We start from the raw sequence: 22,798 nt of genomic DNA on the forward strand, positions 1-22,798 counted from the left end.
GTGTTTACTAGGCCAACAGCCAACCTGATGTTTTTTATCCTAGCAACTGGTGCAAAAACTTCATCAAAGTCGTTTCCTTCTCTCTAAATAAATCCCTTTGCTACAACTCTTCATTTGTGTCTGGTTACTGCTCCTTTTGGATTTAGATTTCTTTTGTGCACCCATTTCACATCAATTTCAATCTTAACTTATGGCAATTCAACTAATGACCAGGTTTTGTTGAATTATATGGACTTCAGATCCTCCATCATGGATTTCATCCACTTTGAGTCCTTCAATGCCTTAGTTACATTGACTGGCTTAGTATCTGCATAGAAAGCATAGTGTTCCAGTTCACCTTCATCATTTACCATATCATTTATTGTGATCACACATTCTTGCAGCCTTACAAGCATGTTTCTTGTCCTTTAAGGTTTACTTGTGCCTGCTTGAGCCCCATCTCCTTCTGGTTGAATTCCATCATCAGGGCTTCACTAGTTGATTTATCACATAGGACTCTCATTGAATCCTTATTAACATTGTCATTTAAACCTCACTCCTTCAGCTCGTTTATGATCACAACTTGCTTGTTTAATGGATCGAATAGTTTGTATCCACCAAATGAGTCATATCCTATCAGGATCATCTGGCTCAACTTGTCATCAAGTTTCCTTCTCAATTGGTCAAGCAGATGTCTATGTGTTATGGATCTAAACACCTTTAAATGGCTTAAGTTAGGCTTGACACCCAAACAATATTCTTCTGGTGTGATTCCTTCTAGCTTTTTCGTTGGACATTTGTTCAAAATTTATATTGCAGTTGACACAACTTCACCCTATAACTGATTTGGTATATGCTTGCTCTTTAACATACTTCTTACCATATTCATGATGGTCGTGTTCTTCCTTACAACATTATCATTTTGTTGAGGAGTGTATGGTGGCACCACCTCATGCACAATCCCTTATATTTCACATAATGCATTGATGTCCCTCAACGCATATTCTCCACCACCATCAGTCCTCAAAGTCTTGATCTTACGGCCACTTTGTCTCTCCATCATAGCTTTGAACTTGGTGAAACCTCAATCACATCACTTTTCTACTTGATTAGGTATGTCCATAATTTTCAACTAAAATCATCTATGAGTGTAACAAAATACTTGTTACCTCCAATCGGATATACCTGAGGAGGACCACACACATCAGAGTATATGATCTCAAGGGTTGCTTTTGACTTGCTTCCTACATCTTCTATAAAGTTGTTTTTGTTTTGCTTTGCCTGAACACATTTTTCACACACCTCATTTGGAATCTAGATTTCAGGTATACCTAAAACCATGTTATTTCTCTTCAAGTTGTTGATATCTCTGAAATTAAGATAACCAAGTTTGTACTGCCATAGTAATTCACCCCTGCTAGTTGCAATTGTCAGACCCTTGTAATCTATCATATTGAGTTCAATCTTAAAGGTTTTATTCAGAGACATCAATGTCTTCAAGATCAACTTGCCACCTGGGTCGAGTACTTTCATCATCTTATGTTTTATCAATAATTTTTAATCCTTCTCAAATAGTTTCCCTATGTTAAGCAAGTTATTTTTCATGCCTGGTGTGTATAATACATTTGAAGTCACCAATATTTTTCCATCTTTCTTCATGATCAGAACATCACTAATACCTTTAGCGGCTAAGGTATTGTCATTTGCAAACTTCACCTTGTTCTTCATTGAGGGACTTATGTTGACAAACCAATATTTCCTTCCAGTCACGTGTGATTAGTAGCCCGAGTTTAAGTAGCATTGATCCTTAAATCTTTCTTCTTCTTTTGTTTTAACCATCAATAACACTTTTTCTTCTTTGTGTTTCGTAAGTCTTGCATCACTTCCTCATTTATTTCTTTTGTTTTTTGGGCAATCAATAACATAGCTACAATGTTTCTGACAATTGAAACATTAAATATGACTCTTATTAAGTTTTCATCCACCACCTCGTCCTCTACATGCACCACCACCTCTGTGATTACTTTGGTTTGTGGATTGCCTATGGTTTGACGAATTTCCTTCTTGTTGGTAACTCTTACCATTTGAATTGGTGTAGCTTCCTCTACCTTTGTTGTCATTCCATCTTCCATTGTCTTTCTTTTCTTTTGATAATTGCGCCTGCAAATTTACATCACCTTTCGCCTTGCCTATAGATCTTTCATCCATTCGTTGTTCATGATATTCAAGTGTCCTTTAAAGATCTTCTTTTGTCATGCTTGACAAATCCTTCAATTATTCTATGGCTACAACCACGTGATCAAACTTTATAAGTAATGGCCTCAAAATCTTTGCCAATTTTGATTTTGATGTCAACACTTCTCCACACATCTTGATTTGATTTACCAGACTTGTTACCCTAGTGAAAATTCAGCCACATTTCCATCTAAAGCAACCCATGTGTTCTTTTGTGAATTTGTAACCTCATTTATTTCACCTTCTCGGCACATCCAAAATATTTCTCTAGGGTGTCTCATGCTTCCTTTGATGAGTCTACATCACCAACTTTCTCAAATTTGTATGAATCAACGCACTGATGAATTATAAATAGAGCCTTATAATCTTTCTTCCTCAAATCTTTATGTGCAATCTTTTGTTCATTTGTGGCATTCTCGCTAATTAATCATGATTTATAGTAATTCATCATCAATTTCAACATCAATTATATTACATAAAACATGACAATTTCCCATAGAGTAATACCTAGTTTCACTAGTTAATCATGATTCATAGTAATTCATCATCAGTTTCAACAACAAGTTCATCATCAATCATGAACACGCCTCAAGCATTTAAACATTCATCAATGGAAAAATTTTATACATGCATTTTCATGGTAATTCAAACATAAATCCCTCATAGAAACACATGTATACACATAATCATTTTATAAATTCCAAATTTCTAACACAACAATAATTCATCAAAGTAAATCATGGAGCCCTAATGAAGACCTCTCTTCTCTACCCCATCATGAAATACACATATATTGAGACCATTTCTCCCTATGGCTTTATATTTACAACAACAATAGCAATTCAAGCAGCTCTTAAGGATCCTCCCTTCAAAACCTAGCCCTCATTCCCAAAAGCTCTTATTTCTCTAGTCTCCTTGTTTTCACGTACTGACAAAAGATTTCTCTAAAAACCTAATTTTTGCCAACTTTTAGAATATATAGTATTCTAATTATTTCTCAAAATTACATATTTTGCCCAATATATTCCCAGTTTCTCTCCTCTTGCCGCATACTTCCCTTAAATCACACAATTGGCCCAATTTCTTATTTTTACCAATTTTCTCATTTTATTTCTAATAATAATTAAAATGCCAAATATTCTAATTTCTAAATATTCCATCAAGCTCATATATTCTCACCACACCTTACCATTATCACTACACCCCAACAACACATATAATCACCAAATATAATTTAAAGGCAGACCAAACACTAAATAATTAAATAAAAATCTAAATAATTCAATTAAATTAATTAATCGAATTTTAGGTGTTACACCCATAATACCCTATTTGTAATCAGATGAACTACCACAAGACAAGTTAGAGGTGAATAAGATTCACAAGCGCACATCAAAGTACTATATAATGTTAGAGAGGGTCTACAAAATTGGAAGGACTTATCCCATGTTAAGGTGTCTATAGGGACATGAAGTCGCCTTAGTCTTCGCTGAAGTACATCAAAGGCTTGTGGCAATTATATTGGTAGATGAGCTTTGACCCACAAGCTGATAAGGGTTGGCTATTATGGCCCACCCTAATGAAGGACAACATGGCATTTGTCAAGAAATGCAACAAATGCTAGAGGCATGCTAACCTGCATCACACACCAATTGAACTCCTTCATTTTGTCACGGTGTTATGGCCATAATACCAATGGGGTGTGGGCATTATGGGCCAATTTCCCTTGGCACCCGACCAACTAAAGTTTCTGATTGTTAGAGATGAAGTCGTCTTTAAAATCACAATAGAAAGGGACATCCATCTTTTTACTAGTAGAGACTTATGTGCAGGTCTGGTTTACCATGTGTTATCATTTCAAATAATGGAACTCGATTTTCCAGTACTACCATAGTTGATTTTTGTCACAACTTGAAAGTGCAAAGAAAGTTTTTTTTGGTTGTCCATCCACATACCAATGGGGAAGCTGAATCAACAAATAAGATGTATTAAAAGGGATAAAAAAGAACTTAGATGTTGCCAAAGGACTTTAGGTTTCAATAAAATTCATGGTGTAGACTATGATAAAACTTTTTAACTAGTTGTAATACTTAAATCTATTCATATTTTACTTGTCATCGATGCATATGTGTGATTATGAAATATGAAAAATGAATGTTAATAATGTGCATATGATACAAACTAAAGGCTTTGTCAATCTAGAATGTACCGAAAATGTAAATTATAGAGGTCGATTTAGAGATTGAAGCAAGCTTTAGAAAATTAAATCTTTGGTTTGACAAGACTGCAAATTTGGATCCATTAACAGTGAACATGAACCTTGTGTATACATATGAAATAAACATGACCGCTAGATGTCTTAATTGTCCTAAGGGCTAAGTTTTACTTAGATTGTTTAATGATGATAATGTTATCAATTTGATAGAATTATAGGCCATATTTAAATTTTTGAATGAGGGTATGAGACAATGAGTGCATCCCATAAATATTATTGGGTTTCAAGATACAATATTCAAATATAATTAGTTGGCAAGGAGGGGGTTATGATATTTGTGATTATATTTCCCATACCCGGACCTTCCCACAAATATCCATCCCAAACCTATTTTTAAACACGCTAAACTCATATTAAACCGCCTTAAACTCTTTTTTTTTTCTTTTTTTTGTGGGTTAGGCTGAACGATAATTTTTTGTTCAACCCTAAGACTTTAAATTTAGCACATAAGAGTTTTTTGTTGTATTGCATATGCTCATGTACCTTATAACTTGAGAAATAAGTTACACGACAAGGGAAAAAATATGTAGATTTATTAGATAAAGTTCAAACTTAGAGGCAAAGAACGTGATTAATAGTCAAAACATGACTTTTGGTGGAGGGGGTGTAAGATTGGTCCTCAAAATCACAAAAGGAGTTGACAGTGACTTCAAATAATTACGGTGAGGACAAGCAACATGTATATTTTATACTTGATGGGCTAGAAATATCCAACAGACAATACAGGCGACTTAGATTACTCGTCATACTGTAAGATTGTGTTTTGAGTAACGATAATGACATGTTGATGAAAGGATTATCAATTTTGTTTTATTTGCATATTATGAGCCAATGGTTTTTTAAGAAGCCTCGAGTGATGTAAATTAGAAAAAACCATCCATGAATAAATCAATGCAATTGAGAAGAATAAAATGTGGGAGTTGATAGAATTATCCGCAGATAAAAAAAATCTATAAGAGTGAAGTGGGTATATAAGACAAAGTACAAAGACAATGGTGAAATTTCCTGCTTTAAAGTGAGGTTAATGGCTAAAGGATACAAGAAAAAAACATAATAAATGTGTGTTGAGCAACTTGTGGGATATGTAGTCAGAGGAAAAGAAGATAGAAATTTATAGATTTAAGACGCATTATATGCATTGAGGTTGACTCCAAAAGCTTAATACAAGTATATCGATTCTTATTTTGTACATAATGATTTTCAAAGATGTCTATTATGTCAAATTCATTAATCCATGATTTGTTCGTAGTGTTTTCTTGTATGTTGGTGATCTAATTCTTATTGACAATATTTCAAGGACGACTACAAAATTTATGGAGGCTATTATAAGCTATTTTGAAATGAAAGATTCATACCTAATGTCTTATTTCCATCCATGGCATTTAGTTTGTCCAACAAAATTATAAAAATATTACTTGTCAAAATAAATATGCAAGTGATATTTTAAAGAAGTTCAAGATGAAGGATTTAAAATAAATTTCCATAACTATTGAAGAAAAGTTAAAATAGACGAGATCAAATGGAAATAATAAGGTAAACTTTGTGATTCTATGTGTTGTGCAGGAAATGATGATATTGTTTATGATTTTGATTATAACAAAAGAACAAAGAAAAGTTAATCATGAGCATCATCAAAATGGAAAAAGAATGAAGTTATTAAAAAGTGAAGATAACAAGGTCTTAATATTGAGAGAAAAGATACTCAAATGAGAAGATCAAGATCAAAAGGAACTGAAATCGTGAAAGCTTGTACGATTATGTGCTTTAATGTAATTTTATCTATTTAAGATTAATAGTGTATAAATAACTATGAGTAGTTGTCATAGTACTAAAGAAATACAAACACACTCAAAATTATATTACAAATTCCTTCTATTTAAACACATTTCTTAAAATCAATCATGCTCATTATCTAATCAATTAAGTAACATCCTGACCAATTAGAAAAGCAAATTTTCTCTCTCTAACATATTAGAATTTGTATCTAATTGATTAATGAATAAGCTCGTTGCCTAATCAATTAGGAACCCTTTAATCGTTTAGGCGCATAATCTAGCTAAAATGTTTCCTAATTAATTAGGTTTAATCGATAAGCGTTGTAGGATAATCAATTAGAGAACGGCCTCGACACATAAATCTGCATAAGAAGGAGAAGAAGGAGGAGAAGAGTTGTGAATTAAAATAATTTGTTTTTCTCTAAGGCAATCTTTTTTTTCTTTAAAGAGATAATATAGTTGACTCGGAGACATAAACAATTTTTTTTTTAATTTACTTGGCTTACTATCTAACTTTTTATATATGAGAAAGAGTTTTTGATAAGTATAAAAAGAAGTTTCAATCGTTTGATAGTGTGTTTGCCATAAGACAATGTTAGCCTCTTCCTTCATCTTTAAGAGGTGAAATTTCAGCCATTAGATTACTAAATTAAAAAAACATTGATTTTTTTCTCCTCTGATTTGTCGAAAAAGTTCATATCATTATCATCTCAAACTATACTAATAATAATGATGAGATCTTTTAATAGACAGATAATGATTGGTCCCGAAATATAGAAACAAGAAAGGAAAAACATTAAGGTACACATGTCATATAGGCACAAATGTGATATCACGATCTTCTAAGAGAAAAAAACAACCTTTGCATTTTCTACAACGAAATAAAAATACATAGTAACAACTAGTTGGATCAATCAAGCAATATACATGAGAAGAGCTTTAGAAGTGATGCATTAAGAACTTTAGAGTATTTGATCTACTGAATCGATTAATCTGGTTTGGATGTCAGTTACATCAAGTAGTTCCAATCTCCTTTAAATCGCAGTTGCGAGGATTGAATAGTGATTCTTCCTGCCACATTCAACGTCAATCACCACTAAACCAACTAACGATCGATCAAATCTCTTTATAAAATAACTAAGAAGTTGCATAAGATGTACGCACCGTCATCCTATCATTTCCCAAGTAGATTAAAAAAATGTTAGTTTATCAAAAAAATAAAAAAATAAAATAATCTATTTTTAGAGGTCGGATTTGTTTGTTTCATTTTTTTTTAAAACAAATAATGTTTATAGTATTACATGTTGTTTTTGTTTTTATTAAAACTCATATAAAAAAAATTAAGATCATTTTTAAAAAATATTATTTTCTTTCACCATGATTTTTTTTAAAATCAAAATTTAAAAAAAACAGTTAAATTAGAATTTATTTTCAACAACGTTTTATAAATTATTTTGGAAATATTTCTTTTTGAAAAAAATATGTGACTTTAATTATGTTTTAATTTTTAATAATGGGTATTTATGTTTTTAGATATCAAAATTAACCTTTTAATTAAAAATAAATTCTATTATTTTTGAAAATATAAAAATTTATTTTGTAAAAAAAATTTAAGACACGAAACCTTAATACACCTCAAAAAGTGGATAGGTTTCTAATGGAAAACATGTGAAAATGACTACTCAGATGTTTCATTTGAAGCATGCAAATGAAATGAGTTACCAAACTCCACACTCATCAAACAACACAATAATAATACTTAAAAAAAACATGTAATTGCAATTTATAAGTGCTAGAATGGAGTGTAATCCAAAAGCAATATATGAAAAAAACCAAGCAATATTTCCAAATTAGAGCTAATACAAAAATGAATATTCTGATAACATACTTTTGTTGTATAATTTTATCATCAATTCAACAGTCTCATTCTGCATCTCCCTCACCTTCTCCTTCTAGATCAATAATCAGTATCCCATTATATCACAAAGGAATTCAACATCCTGACAAAGAAGCCACATCAGATATATACCCAATAGATAATGCATATGCAATATTCTTATGGATTGGTACTCCAGTACAAGTTTTACTTGTTATGGTAGACATAGGAAGCCCAATTTCATGGTCACAATGTGATCCATGTAATAGTTGTTACCCTATGCAACGTCCAGCCTTTAATACTAGAGCATCAAGTACTTTTAGAGAACTTGGTAGCTACTCAGATACATGTTTGATCCCAATGATGAGGGAAGTTTTTGGAAACAGCACTGGTTGGACATGTAGATACAATGTGAAATATGGTTCTGCTACTAGCCATGAATTTCATTCCTTTGGTCTAATGGTGACTGATACACTTAACCTTGAACATTCCAATACACAGGTTAAGGATTTCATCATAGGTTGTGGAGATTCATATGAGGGTCCATTTAGGGCTCAATTCTCAGGTGTTTTAGGTTTAGGACGCGGTCCTCTTTCGATTCAGAGTCAACTCAAAGCAACGGCGTTTTCTTTTTGTCCTGTAAGTCAAGGATCAGAGAAACCTTCGTCTCTTGAGTTTTATGATGTTCCACCAGAAATGGACCAAAATGGTTCCATTATGGTTGCATTGACAGAGAACAGTGGCTACCCTTTTCACTACTTTTTGCAATTTGTTGGTATAGGTGTTGATGGGTTTATGTTGGATATTCAATCTAGAGTTTGGGGGTATGGTTTGAACTATGATGGTGGGGTTATTATAGATATAGGAACAATGCTAACTTATTTACCAACTGATGCTTATAGTGTGTTCAGATCAGAGATACTTAGAACAGATCACAATCGTGCCGCGGCGTCGGGATATGAGGGGTTAGAATTTTGTTATAAAGATGATTCATCTAATGTGTTTCCTACTATTGAGTTTCACTTTGAAAATGGAAATATTGCAGGTCAAAATTTTGTGTCTTACAAGTTGAACCATAACCAGTTACTCTTCACACCAGAAGAAGGCACTGTTTGTCTGTCATTTGCAGAAGGAAAGAGTTCTGCTCTCACAGTGATTGGTAGTAACCAACTCCAAGGAACTTTGTTAACGTTTGATCTTGTCAATCAGATCCTTGTTCTTACATTCAATGAGTGTTAAGAGATTAACAGAACTATTGGCTGTTTATTTGATATTTTATTTTTTACCATTAATCATAATTCATGTTTGTTAAGGTTGAGGATAAGTCTTTCAGTTGGGTTGGTGTGTTATGTTTATGATAACATCCCTTAGTTATTTGTGTGCAAAACCTTTGTTTACATTCAATTTTTTTGTCTCCCCTTAGAGCATCTTCAATGATGCTACTCATCTTTTTTTTTTTTTTGTGAAATTCATTGAACCACATGCAATTCATCTAATTTTCACTCCAATGATGCAATTTGAAAGAGGTCTCACAATTTTACTTATATATTAATATTTATTCATATTAAATAAACTTTAATTTAAAATAATAATTTAAATTATATAAACTAAAATTAATATAAAATAAATAAAATTTAATTAACTTACAATTTTAAATTAAAATTAATATTAATCTCAAATACATGACATATAATTAAAAACAATAAAAATAAATAACATCACATAATTAGTCAAATTTAAATTTCGTCATCCTCGTGTCCAAAACGTTCCCAAATATACTCGACTAGATCTCCCTGAAGTTGACGATGAACTTGTTTTTCATGAAGACGTTTTCTTCTTTGTAGTCTTGTTGCAAGATTCGAATGAGGACCGTTAAATGTTTCAGTTGTTGAGTTGTCGTTATCTATATTATCATTATCATAAGAGTAATCAAAATCACCTTCATATGTGTGTCGTTCATCTTCAACAATCATGTCGTGCAATATGATGCAAGCATATATGGTATGCTTGAGAGTTTTCATGTGTTATGCACGCGATGAACCATATATAATTGTAATAATACCTCATATTATATGGTGTCGTATATTGCACAGTTGGAGCATGCCCTTCCAAAACTTCGTTAAACACATTGGATTGGTTTAGCACATTAATGTCATTGTTTGAATCTGCAATACCAAAAAATGCATGTCAAATCCAAAAGTTTTGTGATTTCATGGCTTTAAGCATGATTGTGGAATTTCCATGATCACCTCGACAAAATTTTCCTTTTCATGCAACAGGATAATTTTTTCATTCCTAGTACACAATCAATGAAACACAACATACTTGAAAAGCCACGCGATTCTCCCATTTGTAAAAGATGTTCAACATCGGTGTTGTTACGCTTTCTTAGATATTCGGTCCTAAATACTACATTCACGCCCCTAACAAATCTTTCTAAACATTCAACTTAACTGCTTTCACTGATTCAAGCATATTCGTCTACAATGTCAGCGGGAGACTTGTATGTCAACATATGGGTAGTAGATGTGCATTTCTGTAATGATGAAAGACCCATTTTACCAGTTGCATCGGTCCTCCTTTGGAAATATGCATCATGATTTCCAAGGGCATCTATAATTCGAAGAAAGACATGTATGCATTTTGGACCTTCTTTGGAATTGAACATCTATGTATATTGAATTTTCTGAGAAGTAGTCATTGAATAATCGATTGTGCCATTCTTCACGATTTCAATCTATCATTGTTTTTCTCTTTTGTCTAGAGAAACTTCCAAATTGGCGTTCCTTCTCGAGCATTGACATTAGCAATCTCTCATATGTGTTGTCCATAAATTCTTCTTCAATCAAATCTCAAAAGTGTTTGTCGAGATCATTTGAGTTGTTTGAATCCATTAAAGTGAAAGAAGAATGAGAGAAAAATGAAAGAAGAATGAAAGAAGAATGAGAAAGAGTGAGAGAAGAATGAGAATAATGATAGAATATATAATGGCTAGTTTGAATAACGATTAGTTTGTCTTTCGACTAGTTTGAATAACAACATAATATTTATTATAAATTAAAGCGGTACTAACGACCATTTCATATAGGTGTTGATACATAACAATTTCTACATAATAATTACTTTTCATCTTAATTAATATCCATATTTTTCTTTCACCTTATTACAATATTTTTCATGAATATCACATTGATTATCATTCATCGTAGAAGTGTCTGACATGATGAGTTGCATTGCTTTAAACTACATCTCTTCCTCGTTACATTGAGCTAGTCTTTCCATTGTTATTAATCTTTTATTCCATGTATCTTGCACATGATTAGAAGGAGATTTGGACGCATTTGCCTTTTCCTTTGCCTTACTCTTCCTTTTTGCCGCTTGTTGCCCCATTGGACGCTCTATTGGTGATGATGAGTTACACTCATAACTTGATGAGTGTGCTCCACTAGCAGAATTCTTTCTTTTTTTTGAAGAATTTCCGGTCGATGCTCCCATCCATTTAGGTTTATCTTTTAATCATCGTCATGTATACTTTAGATTGAATGTTACACCTTCATCGTGAAGAAAAAAAGCATGTGCATTAGTCGAGATATCTTTTTCTAATGTGACACTTTTTTTCCATGAACGACTTATTTGTAATCAATAAACTTTTGAACAAGGTCATTTATTTGACGCCATCGACATTTTAATTGCCCTTGTAGCTTTTCTCAAGATTGCCACGATATTGGTTATAATTATCGGTGATTCTTAACCAAAAGTTATCGGTTTTTTTATCATCTCTCATACTAGGATCCTTTGAAACATGAGTCATGATTACATAAGAAGTACGCCTCGTTCTTTTTCAATTGTAATATTTTGAATACCAACTTAAGTATTTATTTGAGATCTATAAAATACATATTTGGGTTGTTTGGTGACAGAAAAAATACATTAGAGTTTGTTGGCGGTGAGGAAATTTGAGAATTTTGAGGATTAGGATTTTGATAATAATGCGCATGAGATGAAAATATGTAAAACTGTTTCGTTATCCTTATTCATATTTTGATCAATTATGCATTTTTTTAATCCATTTGTTAGGTCATTACCTAGTTGGCACACCACATTGACAAATATTATCGGTTTTTCAACTAAATTAACGGAAAGGACCGATAATACTACCAAAAATAATATTAAGAAACCAAAGTATATTCTTTAAGGAACTAAAGCCTTAAGCCTTACCATATACTAGCCTAAAACCTTACCATATGCTTCCTCCATCCCACAATGAATGACTCATTTAGAATAAAAGAATATACCAAAATGAATGACTCATTTCAATTTCCAACACACTTTTTTCAATTCTACCCTCTAATTAATATCACTTCCATCATTCTCAATACATTACATCTCAATACATTACAAGGACACTTCAATAAAAATATCATTATCCTTCTTCTATTTATTCATTTTTCTTAATCGGTATGAAATAGTTAATTGGATCACTCATTATGAGACGGAGGGACTAGTTTATTAACCTTTACAAAAAGTTAAACACATATTTAAAACTTTATCAGTGATTATCAATCAATCTAAACCAAAATTAAGTTCTGGCTTGGTATCCCCTGACATGATACCTTGGTCATAGTAGTTTGAATTGAACTTTGAAGTAGCTGAATTTCTCACACAAAATGTTAAAAACCACCGGTGAACTACAACTCCAACAAGTTTGTGTAACACTAACTTACTATCAGAAAGAAATATATAGATGTGGCTCACCAAGAGTACTGTTGTTGCTTCTCAAAATCTTCATTTGAAAGTTAATTATAGAACTTACATCAAAAAAGTTATAACTAAATTGGAAATCTAGGATTGTAAACAGATGATAATCACGTCAAATAGTATTACAGTTCAAAATTGCACATAACACATTTCAGTTTTGAACTTCCAATCACTTCAATAATTTAATGTTTGACAAAGCTGCAAAATCTATCTCACTATTTAAAATTGGGAATCCTAACAAAACTTTCCTGGGGGGTTTGTAGGAGGGAAAGATGTGAATCACATTCACCACGTAGATGTAGCACGTCGTCCCCTGCAAATAATGGTTCACAAGTAGCCAAATCAACTACTTCTTCCTTCCACTTTTTGAATTTTCTTCCTATGCTTTGAAGCGCTGCTATCTATGTTCAGATTTATCTTTGGTGGGTTTGTAAAACTGAATGATGTAGCAACAGCCTGCACAAGTACAGTAAATTGTATGTCATTATATTGTAATTGTATACAGATCTAAACTGTAATTTTATCTATCAGTAATTCTTCAAAAGTGGAATGGTAGGAAGAGCTATTCTATGAGCCAGAACAATATTGGGTGTTCAAGAGGCAGTTATAGAGTAGAGCAGTAGAACAATATTGAGGGTGTTCAATATTTGGAACAGTTGAACAATACTACAGTCTGTCCCCTATTAAGAATTTTGATATTAAAATGAACAGAAGATATAAGGAGTTATAGAGTAGAACAGTATTGGGGGTGTTCAATATTAGGAACAGTAGAACAAAACTACAGTCTGTCCCCTATTAAGAATTTTGATATTAAAATGAACAGAAAATATGAGGAGTTCAAGAGGCAGTTGATTTATTTCAAGTTGTATGTACGTTTGTACACGGAACATCAGACCTAGATCAGTATAGATTTGTTGTCTAATTAACAGACAGGATATTCATAAAGTTTAAGAAATGTGAAAATAACCATAATGTAAAATGTGATGTGGAAGCTGCACCTGTAAATCAAGGCGGTGAACATTGAATATTTCCTTCATAGAATGTGCATTATATGCCAATATATATGATCTATATGCTTCTTTAGCCATAGTGTTCAAATGATAAATTTTGCCCACCATCTTCTCCTGCAAAACCACATGATACTGTGTAAGATAAGATGCAATTGGTTGTGTTAAATATTCTAAGTAGCAGTAGAGGAAGGAGGAATATACCAGCGTCGATTGTACATTTGCAAGCTTTTTACTATTAAATACATACTCTTTCACAGGAATCTTTGCTGCCTGAAGTAAAGCAAAAAATTAAAAATTTAATGATCCAAGATAATCTAGTAGTAACTTTTCAAGCAATATTGCATCCCCTTCCCTTAAAGTTATAAGCATGACACACTCTTAAAGTTTACCTCAAGTGACCTATATTGGACAGCTTTAAGGATAACGCTACAGCATACATTAGAAGCACCTAGTTAAATATGTAGAGCTAAGGGAACAGAATCTGACCTTCAAATAGCGAAGAAATTGCAATTCTTCCGGAATTAGGAAAAGTAGAGCATTTCCTTTTCCACCTTCCCCACGAGCAGTTCTACCAACTCTGTGGATATATTCCTGGAACCATTAAAATAACACATGTAATACTCTGTATTGATATTTAAATATAACAAAAATATTAAATTTAAAAATAAATAAAAAACAAGTTGAACAAGATCATGATCATAAAAAAAACACCTTTGGTTCATCAGGCGGATCATACTGCACAATCCAGTCCTACAAAGCAGAAAAGGAAAAAAAGAGATAAACCTTTGACATGTCTTAAATGGTGTCAAACTAACAAAACATAATGGCAGATAAAATATGGTAGTTAACTCAATTTAATGGCAATAAAAACCAAATTAAATAGATCAAATCTACATCTGATGAGCTAGACTTAGTTGATGTGTTTTTTCTTGTATGTTCAAACTCTTGTACTATTTGATATCTCTTGGTAGGATATTGTTGGAATAAGCCCTCAATTAGGAAAATATATGGGAGGACATGAGAGGTAAGGAAACACCTGTGGAACCAATTGGGCAAAAAACTGTTACTTTAAGATAGTTGGGGGCTACCGCCATTAGTTACTGGCAGGAAGGGGTCACGGACATGAACATATATGGAGAGTAGCAAAAGAATATAAAGAGCAGGAAGGGGGTACAAAGAGCATCCAGTTGAAATTGGGGAGCAGGTGTGAGTGTGACAGGTGAGGCTCGCAATGTCTTCAATAGTTACTCTGATTTATTCATTCTTTCACTTACCAAATCAGGGTTCCTGTCTTTTTATATTTACTTGGTAATCCTATTAGTTCGGTACCCTAACATTTACCACTGGATTTCACATCCAACATTATCCAACAGCCACACCTATAAGTTTGGTACCTTAACATTTACCGCTGAACTCGTATCTTTATAAAAATTCTTTTATATCCTCCACCCCATAAAAAATGAAGATTGTATTGATGCAAGTTTCAACTGAATACTATAATTTTGGGCGAACACCTTAAGAATCTGACACAACTGAATCGAATTATACATTGCAGGTAAGAAATATATTCAGGTAAATTAACAAGAATATATAATATACCACATCAGGTATGTCAAGTCCACGAGCAGCAACATCAGTACAGAGCAGGATCCCCTTTTCTGCTTTGCAGAAGTTGAAGAAGGTAGTTGTCCGGGCGTGCTGCTTTTGTTTTCCATGAATATTTAAACAGTCTAATCCAATGAACTTAAGAAGATCGGCATGGAATTTGACAGAGTTGCATGAAGAGAAAAACACCATAACTTTTTTTGATTGATGTCTCTGCAAGAATGTATATAGAGTAACAAAACGCTGGGCACAGGGAACAACAACATAGCCCTGTTCCAATCCTTCAACTGTGACCTATATCAATGAGGAACATGTCAGATACTATGATAAAGCTACAGAAAAATCTCAGAGATCATGATAGAAGTGGTGAGGCATCACCTTTTTTCTCCCATCATCTACATCAACATAGACAGGAGGTGTCTGAAAAGACAAGCGGGCAAGATCTTCAACCTGTAATTGAACGGGAAAATATTTCGAAAGAACAGAGAATAAGTAAACAATATGCTGGCATTCCCCAGATTTCTCCCTTTCAAATATAACATGCATCATCAAGCATTAACTTCGTGTATCAAGCGAAAATTTCTATGACTGTCTAAAATTGAGGGAGTTAACAATTGAAACTGGGATTTGCAATAGGGAAAAGTGCATGATGAAAGATAGAACTTAACAACAAACCTTCTTTGTTTGTGTGGCTGAAAACAAAGCTGTTTGCCTTTTCTGTTAAAAATGAGAAGCAGATAATTAGACATGCTCATAAAAATTAGGTAAAGTCAAAGTTTAGATATAAGAAACCACATTTAATATACATTCAGGAAAACATGGAGAGAGGTATAGCAACTAAATATCAGCCTAAAAACCTTAACACATTAACAAGTTGTCCACAAATATTTGTAACCTTTATGAGAAATATGGATACAGACAATATTGAATATATCTCTACTTACTAGAAGAGAATCACTGTTTTTCAGATTAAAAAAACAGTATTTTTAGAATATTACAAATTTGACTGCAAGCAGCTGCTGATATTAAAAAAATCAATGAAATCACCAGTCAATATTAAGTTAACTGACAGAACAAAGTAGTTAATCATCGCAGTTGGTCATGCGGAGTAGCCAACAACAAAAAGACTAGCAGAATAAACTGCTATTTTGGAAATGAAAACCTTATATTACTTGACATATATTGGTAAAAATAATTCAAAAAGCTATATACTGGTGATTAATTTTCCGGTGTACTTCTCTATCTATTAATACTTATTACTCTATCAGGTCTCGTATATAAGCACAAAAAGAACTAATTCACATCCTTTAAGATCGTAGTTGTTTTCTCTAAACTGCCCTTCATGTGAACTAGTTCCATGAAAATAAAAAGAGTTTATTGAAAAACAAAAGTAACATTAATTTAAGGGTATTTTAGGTACCATAGCATTAATTAGTAAGTTAGTTAAGTGGGAGTATAATCGTTAAATTATTTTTCACAGGATTGGACAAGATGTAATTGCATGAATTCATTAAACTCCACGAGTTCCAATACCTTTGGAAGTATATTAATTATCTGCTTCATTTCTTCCTCAAAGTTTGCTTCCAATATCCTGTCTGCTTCATCAACAATGAGACACTGTCCAATCATGAAAGAGCTCGGAGTAAGAATCATAACCAGAATATAAACTTGTATATGCATGGATCTATTCTGGATATAAAATATCTAAATCTAAAAGCTATAGAAGTACACTCCAAAATGGGAAAAAAGAAAACCCCGACACCAGAAGTTAGCATGATAACAGTGAATTTAGTCCCTTAAAAAAAAGTGAATGAAATAAGCTCCGCCAATGAAGCCTCTGAGTTCTATAACAAACCAAACAATAACTCCAGTTAGAGCAAGCTAGTTATGAATGGTTTCTTCAGGGAGATTATCAGTATAGTGTTCTGATTCTTACATGACCAAACCACATTCAGTGAGCCTCAAGCTACAGAAATATACAATGAATAGAAGGCAGCACCTCGAGTATTACAAGGGACACACTATGCCCCTCATATTCTTTTCAATTTCACTGCTTTATACAAAGATATTATTTAGTAATTCTTTTGTTCTTAAGAAAAGCCTCCTCAAACAAGAAAATGTTTAGGCATCTAAAATCCTGTTTGAATTGTCTTATTTGAACTTAGCAATTGGCATTAAGACTCGTCAGATTGTTTGGGAGAGCTTATAGAAATGTACATAAGTTGTCTATCCAAATCCGCCATGCATGTAAGGAAAAGACATCAAGCAAAAGGATGTTCTAAATGCAAACTTATAGAAAGATATGTAATAATTTATGAGTTAATAATGTCACAAACTCCCCCCAACAACTTATCAACAAAAAGCATGAACACCAAGTATCAACATTTTGTCACTTATCATTAATCAAACAAGTCCATATAATAAAGAAGCAAATCCATAACTTACCATCAAGTTTTTATATATGAATCCTTTTGTATTCTGAAGGTGGTCAAGAAGACGGCCAGGTGTTGCAACCAACAAATTTACCCCTTTAACAATGCGCTCAGCTTCTCCCTTTCTACCCGAACCCCCAATAACCAATCCAAGTGTTTGCGAATGATACTTGAGTAGTTCCTTTGCCACAGCATGTGTCTGAAAAATCAGGGAACAAGCATGTATTAGCATGTTTGGTTTGGCTTTTGGGAGAGGCAAAAGCAATTCTAGAGGTGTAGAATTGATTATGGATGATTTTGAGGTGTTTGGTTCTTCTAAAATAGAATTCATTCCATCTCCAGAATCGATTCTACTAGAAGCTAGTATTTGTAGCTTTTGAATTTAAACTGTTCTATTGTTCAACTCACTCTTACATAAATGTATCCAAACATAAATCAATTCTACTAAATTCATTTTTGTCAAAATCAATTATGTGAAAATCAATCCAAAAACACATACCTGAATGGCAAGCTCTCGAGTTGGACAAATAACAACAACACCGGTTCCATTTCGAGGTGTGAACTGAACATTGTACAACAATTCCACAGCTGGAACTAAAAATGCAAGCGTTTTACCAGCACCTGTCCTTGCAGCACCAAGAACATCTTTTCCCATCAATAGTGGCGGAATAGCTTTCGCTTGAATCTGCATTTCATCATTCAATCGAGTAAATTAAAATCTTCATATTATTACTACTCACACACGTGACTAATTAATAAATAAATAAAAAATGTGTTACCTGAGTCATTCGGGTGAAGCTCATATCAGTAATAGACTTAGAAGTAGGTTGAGATAATCCTAGAGACGAAAATGTCTCGGTGCTCATAATTCCAGACGACACGGCGGTCTCCACTTTATTCTCTTCTTCTTCGACGTCATCACCGTGTTCTTCTTCGTGTTGCAGTTCATCATTCTTCTCCTCCTCAGATTCTGCGGTTTCGTTATTCTCTTGTTCTATTTCAACTTCCTGTTCTGATTTACGAGATCTTTTCCTCTTGCGGTGCTTCTTTTTCCTATTGTTGTCATTAATTTGGTCCTCGTGCTCGGGTGAATTGTGGTGGTCGAGGTCTTCTTCGGCCATAGCTGGTTGCTTTTGGTTTTCTGTAGAATTTGCGAAACAACGAACCTGTAGGTAGTGCTCTGCTTTTTGTGAAACAGTATCAAGCCGCGGTCTCTTAAACCCTAGTTGTGAACGTCTGGTTTCACATGTTTTTCTATTTATTTAATCAAATACAATCAACTTTTAAAATGACAAAAATACCCCTACTTAAAATGTAGTTGTTTCTATTATCAACCTATAATAATTTTAATATTTTTTATTTACACTATAATTTGGATAAATTAGTAATCAATAAATATCGCAATTAAAATTTTATTAAATCTCTCTTTGTACGTAAAATATCAAACACTCATTAACTATCTGAGTTAAATGTATTTTCTCACATTTGTCTTTGTACGCCTTCTTTTTATGTGTATGCATCTCTTTCTCTCTCTATTTGTAAACACAACTTTGCTCTTCTCTTATGTTTTCTCCATCCCCTCTCTCTTTTTCTCTTCCCTTAATCCCTACATCGTCGTCATCATGTTTCCACCCTATTTACAACCAGCACCACCTCAGATATGAAAAAAGCTCAAATCGTGTGAGATGATGGCAATGATGGCAAAATTGTTCTATTTTTTTTTATTTATGATTTAAGGGTTTGTTTTCTTTTTATTCTAATTTTAGGGCATATTTTAGGATGTTACAATTACTCGAAATTGGAGAAAAACTCTTACGAAAATAAGATCTAAAAGGTTTAATAAAAGTAGTCGCTCTAGTTCAAAAACGATATCTAAATTATTGATGTTCTCAAAGCAACTAAAGGAACTGGAACTGGGGAGGAGCTGAACCGCATCAACCAACTAAGATTCAAAGATTTCCTTTCAATTTCGGTAACCAATAAAATTCCTAATGTCTTTCACATGTTTAAATGCTTCTTTGGTCTTCTTCACCCCCAAGCCTCAACTTTGTATGATTTTTCCGCCTGGATATGGATTAGATTTTCTTCATGTTGTTGTGTAAATTAGAGTAATGAAACATTTTTTTTTTGTTTACCTCTTTGTTCTATGTTGAAGTTAATTTATTATATTATGTATTATGTCTAATAGATGACTCATATGTTGTGTATATTGTGTCTATATTATTGTGTATTAAATGTATGACTAATATGATGCATGTTGTACTAGGTTTATCTCGAAATAGATGAAATATCGAGTTTCTGATTTTAAGATTAGTTTCTCATTTGCATATGCTAAAAGGTTGATTCTTCATATATTCATTGATGCATCTGTTCAGAGTGAGTTGAAGTAATGGTCTCGCATACTTGTCGCGTAAGTCGTATTTGGTTTGTAATATGTTATTTGTATTTTCACATAATTGTTTAATCTTGTGCTTTCATGATGAATTAAATATTTTTTATGGAAATTTTGATGCGATAAATGAGCCGAGAAACATAAGCGAGTATTTAAAGTAATTGTGTGCTTCCTTATGTTTGTAACAGAATATATGTTACGTCGTTGTTGATTATGAAGCTGAGTTATTGAAAAGAAAAAAAAGCAGGCATCATTTCAAGCTGTATGAGATTTATTGTTTACACTTTAAATAGAACGGTTTCAGACAGTAGAGGTTTTTTTCAAGCCACGTCTTGCTAGAACGTAAGTTATTTATATTTTTTGCTGTTGTGAAAATAATATCGAAATTACAAAGTATAATTGGTTTTTTGATCGATAAGAAATCCACAAGAGTATAAAGGAAGGAAGAAATAAAAACACTATGAAATTGGTTATAAACTGTTATTCTTTACTTTCTCTTTGAAATAAGATTACAAGTGTTAAAAATAGCAAATAACCTCTCTCATCCTAATTAGGATTTGTATTTATGCAATGATGAGAGTCTAGTATGTTATTTATAAGAAAACTAACACACTAAACTAATGGGCTCTTACACACAAGCTCATTACACAAGTTAACTTAGAGAACAAGCTAACTTAAATAATTGGGCATAACAAACAAGACCAATTCGACATGCTAACAATTCTAACATACTTCGACTATAGCATGTGAACAAACTTCGACGACATACTGATGATTTTGTCGAATTATCGAACCAAAAAGCTACCATTCAACCATACTAGAGTTCAATCCAATATCTCATAAATCTCCACCTTGGATCAAACTCTATAACATCAAGGAAACAAACTAGTTTTCTTCATGTAGCTTTATCAACTACATAGCCAATTTTTTCTTTATCCTTTAATATAGCTTCCATGGTTGTGGCTCCCTTCAACGCTTTTAAACAACCTTGTTGAACCAATATGGCTTTCATCTTCAAGCCCCACATATAGAAATCGTTCACTCCGGTGAACTTTTCAATATTATACTTTATTGACGGCATCTTCTTCATGCTCACCACACCAATTTGTTGTGAAAACGATGTCGGAATTACAAAGTATAATTGGTTTATTGATCGGTAAGAAACCCATAAAGGTAGAAAGGAAGGAAAAAGTAAGAACATAATGAAACTTGTTATAAACTGTTATTCTTTATTTTCTCTTTGAAACAAGCTTACAAGTATTATAGAATAACAAATAACCTCTCTCACCCTAATTAGGATTTGCATTTATGCAATGATGAAAGACTAGTATGTTATATATAAGAAAACTAACACACCAATCTAATGGGTTTTTATACACATGTCCATTACACAAGCTAGCTTAGAGAACAAGTTAACTTAAACAATTGGGCGTAACAAACAGGCCCAATTTGATATGCTGACAATCCTAGCATACTTCGACTACAGCATGTAAGCAGACTTCGACGACATGTTAATGATCTAGTCGAATTGTCGAACCAAGAAGTTACCCTTCGACCATACTAAAGTTTAATACAATATCTCACACTTGCAATAAGTTTACATTGTCTCACCTTTCTAAATTGAGATGTATATCTTCTTAATAGATGTTTCTAGTATACCATAATCGTAGTTGTTTTTATATTTTCACTTAATCATAGTTTAAGTGTGTGTTTCATTTTTTGGTATAGGCAAGTGATAGGTTTGCGCCAGGTTGTTTCATTTTTTGGTATAGGCAAGTGATAGGTTTGCACCAGGCTATAGATCTCTGTATGGAGCATTATCATTATGTAGAATTATTGGGTGAAAGTGTCGATGTTTAAAGTGCCAAGTTTGGAGGAAATGTATATTAAAACACCACTTAAAGTTACATTATTGAGGTAGAAGTTGTTCACACATTCTTCATTATAGCAATTAGTTTCTTTACTATGATTTTATTAGTCAAGTATGATTTTGAATTGACTAAAGTAATACAAATTTCAATGAAAGGAATGTTATAGTGTTAACAGGGTTGCAAATAAAAGACAAACCTACGATATTAATTTGAAACTAAATCAAACAAAAAATTTAGAGTGTGTTCCTCACCCTTTGTTTTCTCTTTATGATTAAGAATATATTATTTTATTGGATGACCAATTTGGATGGATTTGGGATTGTTGATAGTAGTTTTGGAATTCCCTTCCTTGATCATATGCTTGATGTTAGTGTTTTCAACTCTATTCATATTATGTTTTTGTTATTTTTTTTATCTATCAAGCACTAACCACAGATACACCAAACACAATGTTATCACATTGACATCGGAAAATCAGAATAGTTAGAATCAGATTGTAATGATGATAAGGGTTTTCATTTATTTTTGTCTCCTTACTAACTTGGAAATTAGTCATTAAGGCTTTATACAGTCAAAAGTTAACATTGTTG

The 22,798-nt window shown here is 32.7% G+C and overlaps 2 protein-coding genes across 2 annotated transcripts; one reads left to right on the forward strand and one right to left on the reverse strand.

The window, feature by feature from the left end:
- Positions 1-8,079: 8,079 nt before the first annotated feature.
- Positions 8,080-9,544, forward strand: LOC127097520 (aspartic proteinase nepenthesin-2). Its single transcript, XM_051036040.1, has 2 exons — positions 8,080-9,105; positions 9,186-9,544. Exons 1-2 carry the CDS (start codon positions 8,087-8,089, stop codon positions 9,217-9,219), a joined length of 1,053 nt encoding a protein of 350 aa, XP_050891997.1. The 5' UTR covers positions 8,080-8,086; the 3' UTR covers positions 9,220-9,544.
- Positions 9,545-12,906: 3,362 nt separating this feature from the next.
- Positions 12,907-19,187, reverse strand: LOC127097432 (DEAD-box ATP-dependent RNA helicase 27). The gene is made up of 12 exons (XM_051035958.1): positions 18,725-19,187; positions 18,445-18,630; positions 17,959-18,144; positions 17,047-17,130; positions 16,189-16,230; positions 15,892-15,963; positions 15,508-15,807; positions 14,620-14,658; positions 14,395-14,499; positions 14,110-14,178; positions 13,897-14,022; positions 12,907-13,354 (listed from the first exon to the last, which is right to left on the reverse strand). Exons 1-12 carry the CDS (start codon positions 19,064-19,066, stop codon positions 13,241-13,243), a joined length of 1,665 nt encoding a protein of 554 aa, XP_050891915.1. The 5' UTR covers positions 19,067-19,187; the 3' UTR covers positions 12,907-13,240.
- Between the last annotated feature and the right edge of the window lie 3,611 nt (positions 19,188-22,798).

Source organism: Lathyrus oleraceus, chromosome 1 (genome assembly GCF_024323335.1).
Source record: "Lathyrus oleraceus cultivar Zhongwan6 chromosome 1, CAAS_Psat_ZW6_1.0, whole genome shotgun sequence".
Classification (NCBI taxonomy): Eukaryota; Viridiplantae; Streptophyta; class Magnoliopsida; order Fabales; family Fabaceae; genus Lathyrus; species Lathyrus oleraceus.

Excerpts from the sequence above, each read along its gene's own strand:
- LOC127097520 (XM_051036040.1), top strand. The coding sequence starts at position 8,087 with ATGAAAAAAACCAAGCAATATTTCCAAATTAGAGCTAATACAAAAATG. Across the intron at positions 9,106-9,185 it reads GCGGCGTCGGGATATGAGGG|GTCAAAATTTTGTGTCTTAC; the intron begins GTTAGAATTTTG and ends GAAATATTGCAG.
- LOC127097432 (XM_051035958.1), bottom strand. The coding sequence starts at position 19,066 with ATGGCCGAAGAAGACCTCGACCACCACAATTCACCCGAGCACGAGGAC. Across the intron at positions 18,145-18,444 it reads CTCGAGAGCTTGCCATTCAG|ACACATGCTGTGGCAAAGGA; the intron begins GTATGTGTTTTT and ends CTGATTTTTCAG. Across the intron at positions 14,500-14,619 it reads ATCCGCCTGATGAACCAAAG|GAATATATCCACAGAGTTGG; the intron begins GTGTTTTTTTTA and ends TAATGGTTCCAG.